The following is a 13,862-nucleotide window of genomic DNA, read 5'->3' on the forward strand; positions in this document are numbered from 1 at the left end:
TACTTTCTTCTTGTGTCATTTTGGAAAATTAGATTTTTCAAGAGATTTGTGCTTTTCATCAATATTGTTATATTTGTGGTCACACTGTTGTTAATAATATCACCTTATTTTCCTTTCAATGTCTTTAAGATTTGTACTGATTATTCCTGCCTTGATTCATTGATGATATTAGTAATTTGTGTTTCTTCTTTTATTTTTTCTTCTACAGTCTTTTTTTTTTAAGTTCTCAAAAAAAATTGGGGGATCATAAATTTTCCTGTTTTTTAAATGTTTATTTTTTTTTAATTTTTTTTAAACGTTTATTTATTATTGAAAGACAGAGAGAGTCAGAGAGTGATCAGGGGAGGGGCAGAGGGAGAGGGAGACACAGAATCTGAAGCAGGCTCCAGGCTCTGAGCTGTCAGCACAGAGCCCGATGCAGGGCTTGAACTCACAAACCATGAGATCATGACCTGAGCCGAAGTCGGACGCTTAACTGACTGAGCCACCCAGGTGCCCCTTAAATGTTTATTTTTGAGAGCGCTTGTGTGTGAGCAGGAGAGGGGCAGAGAAAGAGGGAGACAGAATCCCAAGCAGGCTTTGCACTATCCTCACAGAGCTAACATGGGGCTCCAATACAGGAACCACAAGATCATGACCTGAGCTGAAATCAAGAGTCAGATGTTTAACCAACTGAATCGCCCTAGGGTTCATAAATTTTCTATTATCTCATTTCAACACTATTAAGTTTGTTCTTCATGTTTCTTTCTAGTCCCTTCCTTAGGTTTAATTTGCTCTTCTAGTTAACAAAAAACTTATATTGTCAATTATAGCACTTTCTTCCTTTAAATATAAACTTTTAATTTTTTTCATATATGTATTTTATTTTTGAGAGAGAGAGAGTGAGCAAGTGCACAAGCAAAAGAGAAGGACAGAGGGAAAAAAATGTTCAATGTGAGACTGGATTCCATGACCGCGGGATCATGACCTGAGCCAAAATCAAGAGTCAGAAGCTCAATAAACTGAGCCACCCAGGTACCCCTTAAGTATAAACTTTTAAAACTATAAACTTCCTTCTAAGCATGGTTGCAATGCTATACCACAAAGTTTAGATTTTCATCTTATATTATCATCATTATCATCTCACTCAAATCACTTTAAAATTTCCCTTGAGGTTTGAAATTGATTCATGAGGTATATAGTAATTGGTTGTTTAATTTCCAAGTATTTGATCTCTTGTTATTTTATCATTCCTGACTCCTGATTTAATTCCATTGTTCTAAAAAAATGTACTCCATAGATTTCTACATTTGAAATTTATTGAGACTTTTTTATGACCCAGCATGTACTCTGTCTTGGTGATGCATTTGCAAAGAATGTATAATTCTATTATTAATTGTAGTAATCTATAAATGTCAGTTAGGTTAAAGAAGTTGGTAATGTTCAAATATTCTGAAACTCTTCTGATTTCGTTTAGTTGTTTTATCAATTCGAGAGAATGGAGTTAAAATCAACTATGATATGAATTTGTCTATTTCTTCATCTAGTTCTGTCATATTTTACACCATAAATTTACAAGCTACTTAAATAAGCCATCCACATATATGATTATGTTTTCCTGATGAACTGACTCTTTCATCAGTATGAAACATAGGTCTTTGATTCTGATAACGTGTCTTATTATATCTGACAGTACAGCCATTCGTTTTCTTGTGTTTTTAGTTTTAATACTACTTCTTTTCCAATTTTTACTTTAAACAAATTTTTTTAGCAAGCAAAAACAAACATAAAGCAGATAGCAGAAATGTGATTTTGTTATTTTCAAAAGATAAATATAAAGTGAAGTCTAATTATTACACTGCTATCTGCATTTACATGGGTAATTGCTTGCTTTTGGTAAATTTCCTTACTTTATGACTCCATAATTGCTTTTCCTATCTATAATTATCCATTGCTGGTGTTACTATTCTATAGGCTTTTCATTTGCTCTTGACATGTGCTGATAGAAAAAAATGTCAGTTATAAAATCGTTGGAAACAGGGGCACCTGGTGGCTCAGTAGGTTGGGCGTCCGTCTTCGGCTCAGGTCATGATCTCGTGGTCCGCGAGTTCGAGCCCCGTGTTGGGCTCTGTACTGACAGCTCAGAGCCTGGAGCCTGTTTCTGATTCTGTGTCTCCCTCTCTCTCTCTGACCTTCCCCCATTCATGCTCTGTCTCTATCTCAAAAATGAATAAATGTTAAAAAAAAATTTGAAGTCGTTGGAATCATTTTACTGAAATATCTTTAAAAAACACAAAAAATTCTTAAATGTCCATTGAATAGTGATGAATGGTGAAGTTCAAAACATTCCAAATTTCATCATATATTTGTGAATTAAATTTTAATGAAAAATAAGAAAAATACCTTTGAAAATTTTGTTATTATTTTTGGAGATATTAAAATTAAATAGTTTGAATTATTAGGTTGTTGAGAAAAGAAAAAGGAAAATAAGCTTTTTAGTCAATTACCAGCCTAACTTTGCATGGTTTTATAAATTATACTGATTCTCAAATAAATGGTTCTCTGATTTTTCACATTGTTAGAATAGTTACATTGTTAGAATAGATTCATCTCATGATATTAACTTTTTAAACTTTGTTTAACATTTTTCTAACTTTTTTTAAATGTCTCTTGATTCAGGAAGTTTGCTAGGTACATTCCCAGGATTCATTTATTAAATATAAACTAAGAAGGCATGGGTAGCAGCGGGGGATTACAAATGACCTTAGGTAAATATTCTTATTAGTTGTTATCTTTCTAGAAATTTATACTACTCATCTCACCTGAAATCTCTTCCCAGTAGCCCTCTTGGTTAATTACCATATACTCCAAACAAATATCATGAGGGAGTGCAAAAAGCAAACAGAGCAAACTAAAAGGAAACAGAACAGAAACTATCTCTGTAGGTATTAAACATTCTCTTCTTTTACAGCTAATAGAATTATGTGGAAAAAAATAACAAAAGAGGAAGAAAAAAAATGGCATAGTTTTCCCCGTTTGCTACAGTCACTTTTATCGCTAATGCTAAAAATGACAATAGAATTTCTAAGGGACCAAAGTCAGTCTTTTTTTTTTTTTTAATAAAGGTGTTAATGTTTGGGTTGTTGGGAATATGCACATGCATTTTAATAATGGTAACTTATCTTCAAAGAAGGGAGACAAAATTAAAAGTGTGAGGTTCCACTCAAAATATTCACATTTAACCTACCTCAGAATTAAAATTTAAGACATCAACAGAGCATCATTAGGAAAAACATCAAATAGGAGCATTTTTTAATTTGATATATTAAACTCATTAGTTATTTTTTATTTTAAAAATCAAATAGTTGAGATCTTCTGCAGCTAAAAAATAATCTGTGTATAAAAGTGGGACTACATTTCATAAAAATGTAACCATCAAATAAGAATAATTTTTCTATACTAAAAAAGTTTTGTTAACCTAAGATGAGTAATTGGTATTAAACTCAAATTAAGTAAGGAAATGTAGATTGTCATTTGAAAATTCCTGGTTTAGAGAACAGTTTTTTTTTTTAAATTATTTAAGTAATCTCTACATCCAGTGTGGGGCTCTCATAACCCTAAGATCAATAGCCACCTGCTCTAACAACCGAGCCAGCCAGGTGCCCTAAGAATATTTAAATAAACAATTTTCTTTTAAGGCATTCATTATAAAAACAACTAGAACAGTTGTCAATGTTAATCAAATCATAATATTGCTTTTCGTGTTGACAATAAAGAATAAGACCCTGCTCTCTGAATGGCTTACCAAACATGTAATTATTGCTCATTATACATGAGCTTTAAAAAGAAATTGTCTTCAGTTTCTTCAAATGTTCTTTAATGAATAAAAACAGATGGAAGTATAAAGACAATTGCAATATATTCAGAACATTAACTCTACAGTGAATATCACTAAATATTTTTAAATTATAAAATTAAGTACACTAAGAAAACCCCTTGACACTTCCTGTCTCTTCTTCCTACTTCCTTTTTACTTGTTGATTTTTTAATTAAAACTCAGATCAAGGGAGAGGTAAAAAGATGAATAGATGCACATTACAGACTTTGAGATTAATATCTTTTAATATAACAGCTGTTATTAAGCTTGCCTTGTTCAAAGAGATTCAGGCTGCATGTTAAGCCAAAGGTCAGGGAGATTTAACAAGTGCAGCAAAACACTTACGTTGTCAGTACAGGACCTCATAGTCATACATATAGTAGTATGCTCTAACTACTTAATAGGCTTACCAAAAACTGGAAGCCCTAATTTGTAGTATTTGTTAATTTCTGTGGCATAATACTCCCATGTGTCTGATTTCAAGTTGCCAAAATGACATAAATGAATCTAAAATTGGAAAAATATGCACAGTAACTGTTATATTTTCACATATAGAGCCAATAGATGTAAATAAATGCATGAGTGTAGTTAATAGTAGAATATAGTAAAATAAATAATAAATGATAGGTTTTGAGTACAGATTACCCTTCTAAAAATATAATGTGCTTCATCATAAGTGTATATAATTTAATTTTATGATGGTCCTTAACTGCCAGCTCATAAAATTCCTGAAATTCTAACAGTGACTGAAAATAAAACCACTACTCCTGCACCCCACCTGCATAGATTCTAGCAATATAAACCCGTATGGAATGCAGATATTTCTTCCAGTTTTTACTTTAACATCTGATAAGAACACATGACTGAATAACCCCAATAGTCTATGGCATCATTTCTCTTAAATTCCCTCTCTCTTTCTGATTCCATTCTGGCCTCTAGCGGTAGCTGCTAGCATTATTATCATTACCCGTGTGTTATTAGTGGTCATCTTTGTAAGGAAGCCATGATACTACTCATTCTAAATAGTTATATTTTCTGTTCTTACATTATTTATTATCATCTCCTATCAAGACAAATCACTTGAACAATAATGGGATATAGTAAAAAGTTGAGTGACTTTGAAGTCAGAAATATCAACCCGTTGTCTTGAATTCACACCTAGTGGAGAAAAGATATTTAACATTTCTGACGTCTCACTTTACATATCTAAAATAATGTTAATGTGTATGCTGTTTATAGAAATCCCCCCCCAAAATAGATGTAATTATAAAAATATATCCATGGGGCGCCTGGGTGGCTCAGTCAGTAAGGCATGGACTTGGGCTCAGCTTGCTATCTCATGGTTAGTGAGTTCCAGTATCAGACTCTGTGCTGATAGAGCAGAGCCTGCTTTGGATCATCTGCCTCCCTCTCTCTCTGCCCCTCCTCTGCTTGCATGCATGCACACATACTCTCTGTCTCTCTCAAACATAAACATTAAAAAATAATATAATCCATAACATACCTAAATCCTAAAGGATGGCTGATTACTGGCCTTAAAGATGAAATAACCCATCATGTATTCTCCTAACAAATTCATCATCTAACAGCACAAATGTAGAAGGGCAACTGTATCAGTGGGTAAAATCAGTCAAACATTCAGATTACATTTTACTAGACTGTTTTTACTGGAACAAAAATGACTAAACTACCTTTATGGTATCATATAAATAAAGCCTCAGTATCATTAAAATGAAGTCCATTTAATAGGTCTCTCAATAGCTTTATAGCAACATAGAAATGTAACTTAATAACTGATGCCTGTTTCTCTTTAATCCACTTTGCCCAGGTTTGGTGTCACTTTATTCTTTTTTTTTTTTTTTTTTCACTTCCTTCATAGAATCTTAGAATTCTAGAGCTTAAGAGTACCTTATAAACCAGAGCTCCATGTCCTTCATTTGACAAAGGAGAGCGCTAAGTTGCAAGACAATGCCTGACCCCTGCTCAGTGTCATTCACTTAATTATTGAAAGAAGCATGCACTAACCAGTCTATAGACTCCACTGTCTACCAGCACTGAGAGACATTAATCTTAGAGTAAACCATTAATTACCTCTTGAAGAACTCTCTTCATCTTTAATAATAATGTCTTGACAGCTGTGCAGTCCTGTAACATCAATCTGAAAGGCAGAGAGTCTAAGCCTCCATTTTCTTCCACACCTTGCAGGGGCCAATCTGCAGATGGACTGGGGGGCATTCGGCTCATATGGGAACACCTGACTTCCTGATCAATGTCTTTTGTTAATTTCAGGGAAAGATTCCTAATAAGAAAAAAAAGAACAAAAAATTACAATGTAGCATATTCAAAGCAGTATTTTTCCAAGTTGTTGATCAATGTCAGTAGTGAGCTACAAAAAAATTCCTTGTGATGTGTATCAATTCCTGTTAGTATTAGTCTTTGAAAATTCTGAGACCCTTTGTCAAAATGCCCATGTTAGTGTCTTCTATCCTATTTTCTCTAAGACTGATAAGAATAAAATGGAATATAAAATTTAGATTTTACAGTATGCATAATAGTTCATTTATGACAGAATTTTCAAAAATTTATCAGGTTTTAGTTGTGAACTACCCTGGTGTCTGGTGCATATTAGGCTGACTCAGTAAGTAAGCATATAATTGAAGTTGAAAAAATGAATACGATAATGAGCGAATGAATAAAGCATAAATTTTGGTAATAATCTATGCAATATGTCATCTACATACACAAATTTTTCTGCAAGGTGATCTGTTATGCATTGCAAGGCTGCCACCCATGGTTCAAAATTTCCTAACATGCTTACAATAAAGTAATTAAGCGCATGTTTTTAAAATTCCTTTTAGTTAGATTGCTGTTTCTTTGAACCTCTTTGTCCAGTCATATATCAAAACATAATTGAAGACTGACAAACGTTTTAGAAACCATACGGGTGTGAAGTTCCATGACTAATTTCAGGAGTTTACTGAGGTTCAGTGGATTATAGTTTAACATTTACAAATCTAAGAATCTCTATAATTTTCAGATAGTTAAGAATGGGCTATATACAGAAATTCATTTAGGAGATAAATTAGCTATTTGTTTTATACTTCAAAAGACTGAATGTATTCATAATTCCAACAAGAGAGAATGATGGCATTTTTTCACAATTATACAAAACATCCATATTGTGTCCAGAGAGCAATAATGGCTGAAGTTGGATAATGGGATAAAGGCTTACAGGATATAGTCACTGATCTCAAGACGTTCACCACACTTATTAGTAGGTGGTACTGAAAGAATATCAGTTACCTTGAACAACATGGATTTGAACTGTGTGGGTCCACTGTTTTTGATAATTATAGTATATTATATAAATGTTTTTTTCTCAGGATTTTCTTCACAACATTTTCTTTTCTCTAGTTTACTTTATTTTAAGAAAACGGTATATAATACACATAACATACAAAATATGTATTAATTGACTGTTACTGATAAGGCTTCTGTTCAATAATAGGCTATTAGTAGATAATTTTGGGGGAGAGTCAAAAGTTACACACAGATTCTTGACTGTGCAGGGGGTTAGCACCTCTAACCCCTGGGTTGATCAAGGGTCAACTACAATATTCTTTCACATATGAAAAACAGATATTTTCACCTCAAAACATCTGACTTCTAAATGAAAAAGTTGGCTACGAGACCACTATAATCAAAATCATTCTTAATTAGGTTGAGGTCGTGAAACAGACTATTAAACAGGGCTACTACTAAGCTGCAAAAGATTAACACAGCCATCCTGTTGTATGTTTATGAGTTACCTTCTGATTGATTGGCCCCCGAGGTTTATAAGTGTTAAATATTTTATAACTCAACCTTTTTAACAATAGACTTTTATTGGGCCAAAAATATCCAAGTGATTCTGGGTAAATTCACCTAAAAAAATCCCTGTATTTGATAATAAAAGGAAAAGTCTCTAATATGAACCCATAGTTTCCTCTCACAAAGACCATCCATAATAATGCCAGGAGGATAAAGCTAGTTCACATATTCTCCTGTCCCTGCATTAGCAGGGCTCACTAGATAATAAAATCTGTGCACTTTGGGACATATACCACTCTGTCTGCCAACTCTCTGAATGATTATAGTTTCAGAAGAGTGAAAAAAATATGCATTATAACAAAAAAGATAGACAGTCCCTTAACTTGGCCAAAAAAGTAGGGGTTGGGTCAGGGGGAATACTGAGGCCTGATAAAGTGGGTCACTAATCACAACTACTACAAATAAACAACAAAGACATTGTAATCTCCACTGAACACATATACAGTTCACCCTCTCTGTGCCAACTCCATGAATCTTCAGCAGAATTGTTCAGTAATATTTACACTTGCCTTGTTGCTCATGAATACTGTTCAAGTCTTTATAACTAAAAATTTAATGCTTAGTTTTTCCACAGCAAAGGAAACCATCAACAAAATGGCAAGGTAACCTACTGAATGGGAGAATATATTACAAATGATATACCAAATAAGGAATTAAAATCCAAATACATAAAGAACTTATACAATTCAACACCATAAAACCCCCAAAAAATCCAATCAAAAAATGGGCAAAGGACATAGACATTTTTTTTTCAAAAAGACATACATACAGATGACAGACACATGAAAAGAGGCTCAATGTCATACATCATCAGGGAAATGCAAATCAAAACCCAGGGAGATGTTACCTTACACTCGTCAGAATGGCTAGAATCAAAGAGACAAGAAGGGCACTTGGGTGGCTCAGTTGGTTGAGCATCTGACTCTTGATTTTGACTGGGGTCATGATCTCAGGAGTCATGAGTTCGAGCCCTATGTCAGGTGCTGACAGAGTGGACCCTGCCTGGGATTCTCTCTCTCTTTACCTCCCTCTCTGCCTCTTAATAATAATAAATTAAATAATTTAATTTATTACTAAAATAAATAAATAAACTTAAAAAAGAGAGAGAGAGAAAGTATTTTGATTAGCACAGGAATTAAAATTAAGCTGTTCAGATAAAGCGTACATGGGATCATTCTGTTACTATTTCTTACAACTGCAGTAAGTCTATAACTGTCTCAAAACAAAAAGTTTAATTAAAAAATTTATCAACATTTAGATAAAGTTGAATTTAAACTTATGGACCTTTCTCAGTCTGTAAGTACCACAAAAATGAAGGTTTTGAGTAAAATTAACAGGAAAGCTCATAAACGTTACATTAGATGTATTCTTGAAAGTTTCAACCTGAAAAACTTGAGTTTTAACTGGCACTTTAAACATTTAACTTAAACTACTACAGTGAACTGGCTCTGTACTTTTGTCACTGGAATTCTTTGTGTGAAAGGAATTTTCTACCAAGCTAGCTGAACAGTTCTGCTGCAATTCTATTTTCAATATGACAAATTTAATAAGAAAATGGATATCTTAAAATAAACTTAGAATGATTACAGGATCTTCCTTATCAGGGAGAAAAAAATAAAATGATTTTCATGATTTTTTCTTCTCATTTAGTTAGAAGGAGCACTATCATTTTGATAGTGAGAAATTTTCTTTCCACCCACATCATTTGGAAACCTCCCAATATAATGGCCACAATGACTAACAAAATACAAGATCATGTCAGTTGCAAAGGATTGATGCCCTTATCTGTCAAAGGAGCTGTTCCTTATTTAGTGCACTGACACCTTTCATTATAGCACATATCTATGGCCATAAGGGATCTCAATGATTTACACTTTATAATATGGCTGTAATTTCTGAAGCAGATTTCCAAGGAATGAAAAAGTAAAAGTAATCTTTTTTGACCACCATAATAAATAAGCATATGCATACACCTCTTTCCAAAGGTTCATTAAGTAGATCTGTAGAAAATAATAGTTTCTGAAAACCTTACTTTTGGAAACTTATTTTTATTTAATTTTCATTTTAAAAAGGATTGAGTTATCTATGGTAAATTCAATTTTAGCTTGAATAATTCTAAGACAGGCATTCCAGAACTAAAAACTGTCTGTGTAAGAAACTAACCACAGGAAGTCTATTGTTGATAAATAAGCTGTTTTTCTCATATTTCTTTTCGAAATATATTGTTCACTGAAAGTGTCATTTGGGGGGAAAAACTTGTATATCAAATTGTTTTATAGTTGGATAGTTAGCTTCGTTACTGAAAGGACAGAACCGGCATCCCTCCCTCCACAATAGTATAGTGGTTATAACAACTGGTTAACACTTTCAATTTAGATATAAATTTATATTTGAGGAGGATTTCACTACCACCTGAAGTGATGGGTAGAAAAAAGCAAGATATGGAGAAAGGCAAGCTAAAATACAAATAACATAAGAGACAAAGTCCTCTGTGATCTAGCAACTGTCTGCCTTACCATACCTTATTTTCTAACAACTGTCTCGTTGGATTTTTTTAAATTTTTTAAATGTTTATTTATTTTTGAGAGACAGAGAGTGAGCTGGGAGGGGCAGAGAGAGAGAGAGAGGGAGACACAGAATCCAAAGCAGGATCCAGGCTCTGAGCTGTCAGAGCCCTAAGCAGGGCTCAAAATCAGGAAAGGTTGAGATCATGACCTGAGTCAGATGCTTAATTGACTGAGCCACCTAGGCGCCCCTCCTTGTTTTTTAAGCTCCAAGTACACCAGCCTTCATACAGGCCCTCCAATGTGACAAACTTCATCTTGCCTCAGGAATTTTGTGTATGTGTTTCTATCTGCATAAAAAGTTTGCTTACACTTGTGCCTTCAGATCTCTGCTTAAAAGACAACACTTCTTAAGGAAACCCCCTTTGCATCTATGTAAAAACACACAGGTTCCTCTTCTCTATGCTAAGCCTTCCTTTGTAGCACTTAACCACAATGCAGTTAAAATATTAATTTGCAGAGACCACCGGGAACCCACTGGATTAAGCTGACCTATACTCCACCTCCTGTTCCAAATATGAAGAAATACTGGATGAATTATAAGAACATTTATTTTTAAACATATTACAGCACAGGAAGGAAAGACAGAAAAATTTCTGGATGCCAAAAGGGTAAAGTTAAAACAGCAATAATTATATGAGTTGCCACTGTAGTGGTTTCAGGGTGTTGAACTTGGATGCAGTCTGAAAAAACAGAAGCTGCAGTGCCCATGCAGATTTAGGAGAGTATCTGCCAGGAGCAAAGAAGCATTACAGTACTCCATGAGAGTTCCAAGCTTAAAAAACAAAAAAACACAAAAAACAAGTATCAATCTGATTCACTTTTAAAATAACCATCTGCTAGAACAATACTCTTCCTTCTTTAAAAGAAGACAATAAAATACAGACTCTCAGAAATAAGTAAGCCAGGGGCACCTGAGTGGTTCAATCCCTTGAGCCTCTGACTCTTGATTTTGACTTAGGTCATGATCCCAGGGTCATGGGATCAAGTCCTGTGTTGAGCTCCATGTAGAGTGTGGAGCCTGCTTAAGATATTCGGTCTCTCTCTCTCTCTCTCTCTCAAATAAAAAAAAAAATCCACAATGTCTGGCAACTATTCAAATGAATAGACATGCAAAGAAGAAAAAAGAGAGACAAAAACAATTAATAGACATTATGATATGACCCATATGCTGAAATTATCAGACAAGGATTTCAAGCAACTATTATAAATATGTTCAAAGCCTTAAAATGAGAAGTGGACATAATGAATAAATAAATGGTTGTTCTCATCAGAGAAATGAAAACTATAAAACAAGGAACCAAAATGGAAACTCTAGAATCAATTGATGCAGTTTCTGAAAGAAACTCCTTGATATGGCTCCTTGATAATGTCATTGTTTCTTTGAATTAACCGACAGTAAAGACCCACTCACTAACTGTAGGTTTCTTATTGGACATGGTAACATTTTTTTGACTGTTTAATACACTTTGAGCTAGTTGTTTCTTTTACTTGAAGCTGAAACCATGCTAACTAGTATAATTACTAGAGAATATATTCCTAAGAAGAACATTAAGCCTAGCAATAGTAGTGAGATTACATAATCACTTGTGTATGTCTTTGTTTAGTAACTATATCTGAGGTTAGTATGTTCTAAGGACATAGAAACAGTACTTATCTCTCTTGTTCATTAATGTATCCACCTAACTTTATTGCACAATTACATGAAATAAATTATTACATCAATATAGAAAAAGCATTATAGGACATCTAGTTTAACATTTGTGTTTAATAGATAGGGAAGCTCAAGCCTAAATTAGTTTTCTAAGTGCCACACACTAGAAGGTGTAAAAGAACTGTGGTATGACTCCTAGTTCAGTGCTGTTTTCTACGTTTCCATCATCTTTTAATAAGGTTAAAATTTCAAATACACCTGCATTTATCTATTCTAAGCTGTAAACTGGAATAGTGAGATATTTCATTACACTCTTAGGGAATGATATTATAAATAGTAACAATTCCAGTTCCATAGAAAAGTCATAATTTCCTTCTTTAAAATTTTAGAAAAGTGCAAATCTGCTCATGAAAAGTTTGAAAGTACTTTTTTAGCATTAAAAAGAAAAGAATGACTTGATTGTCTGTGTTTGGTACCTTTCCAGCATGCCATTGATGTCATTCACATTTCTCCCTTTCATTCTCTACTTTTGTTTTCACATGTGATTTAAGATGCAGCATTTCATGGGGGCACCTGAGTGGCTCAGTTGGTTAAGGTTCTGACCCTTGATTGCAGCTCTCAAATCATGATCTCGTGGTTCGTGGGTATGAGCCCCAATTCCAGAGCCAGCTTGGGATTCTCTGTCTCCCTCTCTGTCTCTGCCCTTCCCCCACTCATGTTCTCTCCCTTTCTCTCTCTTTCTCTCAAAAACAAATAAATAATATTTATTAATAATAATTTTTTAATAAAAATTTAATAAACATTTTAAAAAATAAAGAGCATTTCACTAATAAAAATAGAATAAATATAGAGTCAAGTGTAAAGACTTGCCTATTATGAACTTTCTTCTTCCTTTTTTAAATAAACTTCTTTTCAACAATAAGAGTTTCATATTTTTAGTACAGTAGTATCAATAAGATGAAAATTAATTTTAGGTTGAAATTATATTATTGAAATTACATTATTTTCAATGCTATTTGTTTCCGGCCCTCTTCCCTTCAATATCAGGATAATAAACCACAAAAATACAATGTCTTGCTTCAGATCCATATCATGAAGGGATGTGATTATTTTTTTGGAATGAAACTACCACTATAAAATGCATCTTATTTATCACAGAAAATAGTTAGAACCTAATGTTATTGTTTTAAGATCCTGTATGTAAAAATCTCAATTTATGACCATTTAAGGAAAGCACATTTTAAAAAATATATGTAACTTACGAGAAAGTTTATAAAAATATGACTGTATATTTGGTTCTGAACATTTGTGTTAGATCTTCTTCAAAACAGAAAACAACAGAATATCTTCAATTTGTTTCTAGGTATCTAAGTAATCTTTATAAAATGAAATATTTTACAAATATAAGCAGCTGGGGTTGATCACAACATGTCAAAAGTGGCTATCAAGTTGTCTCTAAGTAAAATTTTAATACAATATATGCCACTAATGACATGCTAAAAGTTATACAACTTACAGGCAACTATTTACTTTTAAAAGATTGTTTTATGACTTTCACCTTTTAAAAATGTTCAAGATCTGGCAATCACAGTGGGATAAGTGACAGCCACAAAAGTATAATCTAGGAAGTAGGGCTCCCAAACAGAAAATCAATTCTTTTTCTGTAGCTTGGCATAAAGGCAATACCTAAAATTATTGGCCTAATACATAGTGCCTAAGAAACTGTAAAACTTTCAATATTTTCAAAGCTAAGAGTCAGAGATTATGACTTTGAGTAACTTTTAGAGTCCCAGAACTTTATCAATTTGAGAAAAATTAATAAAGCCTACATCTATCTTCTCAAGCAAATTCTCCATATTCCATTCTTTATGTGAGCAACAAAGGCATTGTTATAGTCTATGCTCAATTTCAACTAGAA

At 33.3% G+C, this 13,862-nt stretch overlaps 1 protein-coding gene across 3 annotated transcripts in view; it reads right to left on the reverse strand.

Moving 5' to 3' along the window:
- CCSER1 (coiled-coil serine rich protein 1) overlaps positions 1–13,862 on the reverse strand; it is a 1,330,630-nt gene that overhangs the window by 899,615 nt on the left and 417,153 nt on the right. For all 3 annotated transcript variants that reach the window (XM_047856870.1, XM_047856871.1, XM_047856872.1), the window contains one exon: positions 5,948–6,155. In XM_047856870.1, coding sequence (XP_047712826.1) covers positions 5,948–6,155 — 208 coding nt within the window. The remainder of the gene's footprint in view (positions 1–5,947; positions 6,156–13,862) is intronic.

The sequence above is a fragment of the Prionailurus viverrinus genome, chromosome B1 (assembly GCF_022837055.1).
Source record: "Prionailurus viverrinus isolate Anna chromosome B1, UM_Priviv_1.0, whole genome shotgun sequence".
In the NCBI taxonomy this organism is placed as follows: domain Eukaryota; kingdom Metazoa; phylum Chordata; class Mammalia; order Carnivora; family Felidae; genus Prionailurus; species Prionailurus viverrinus.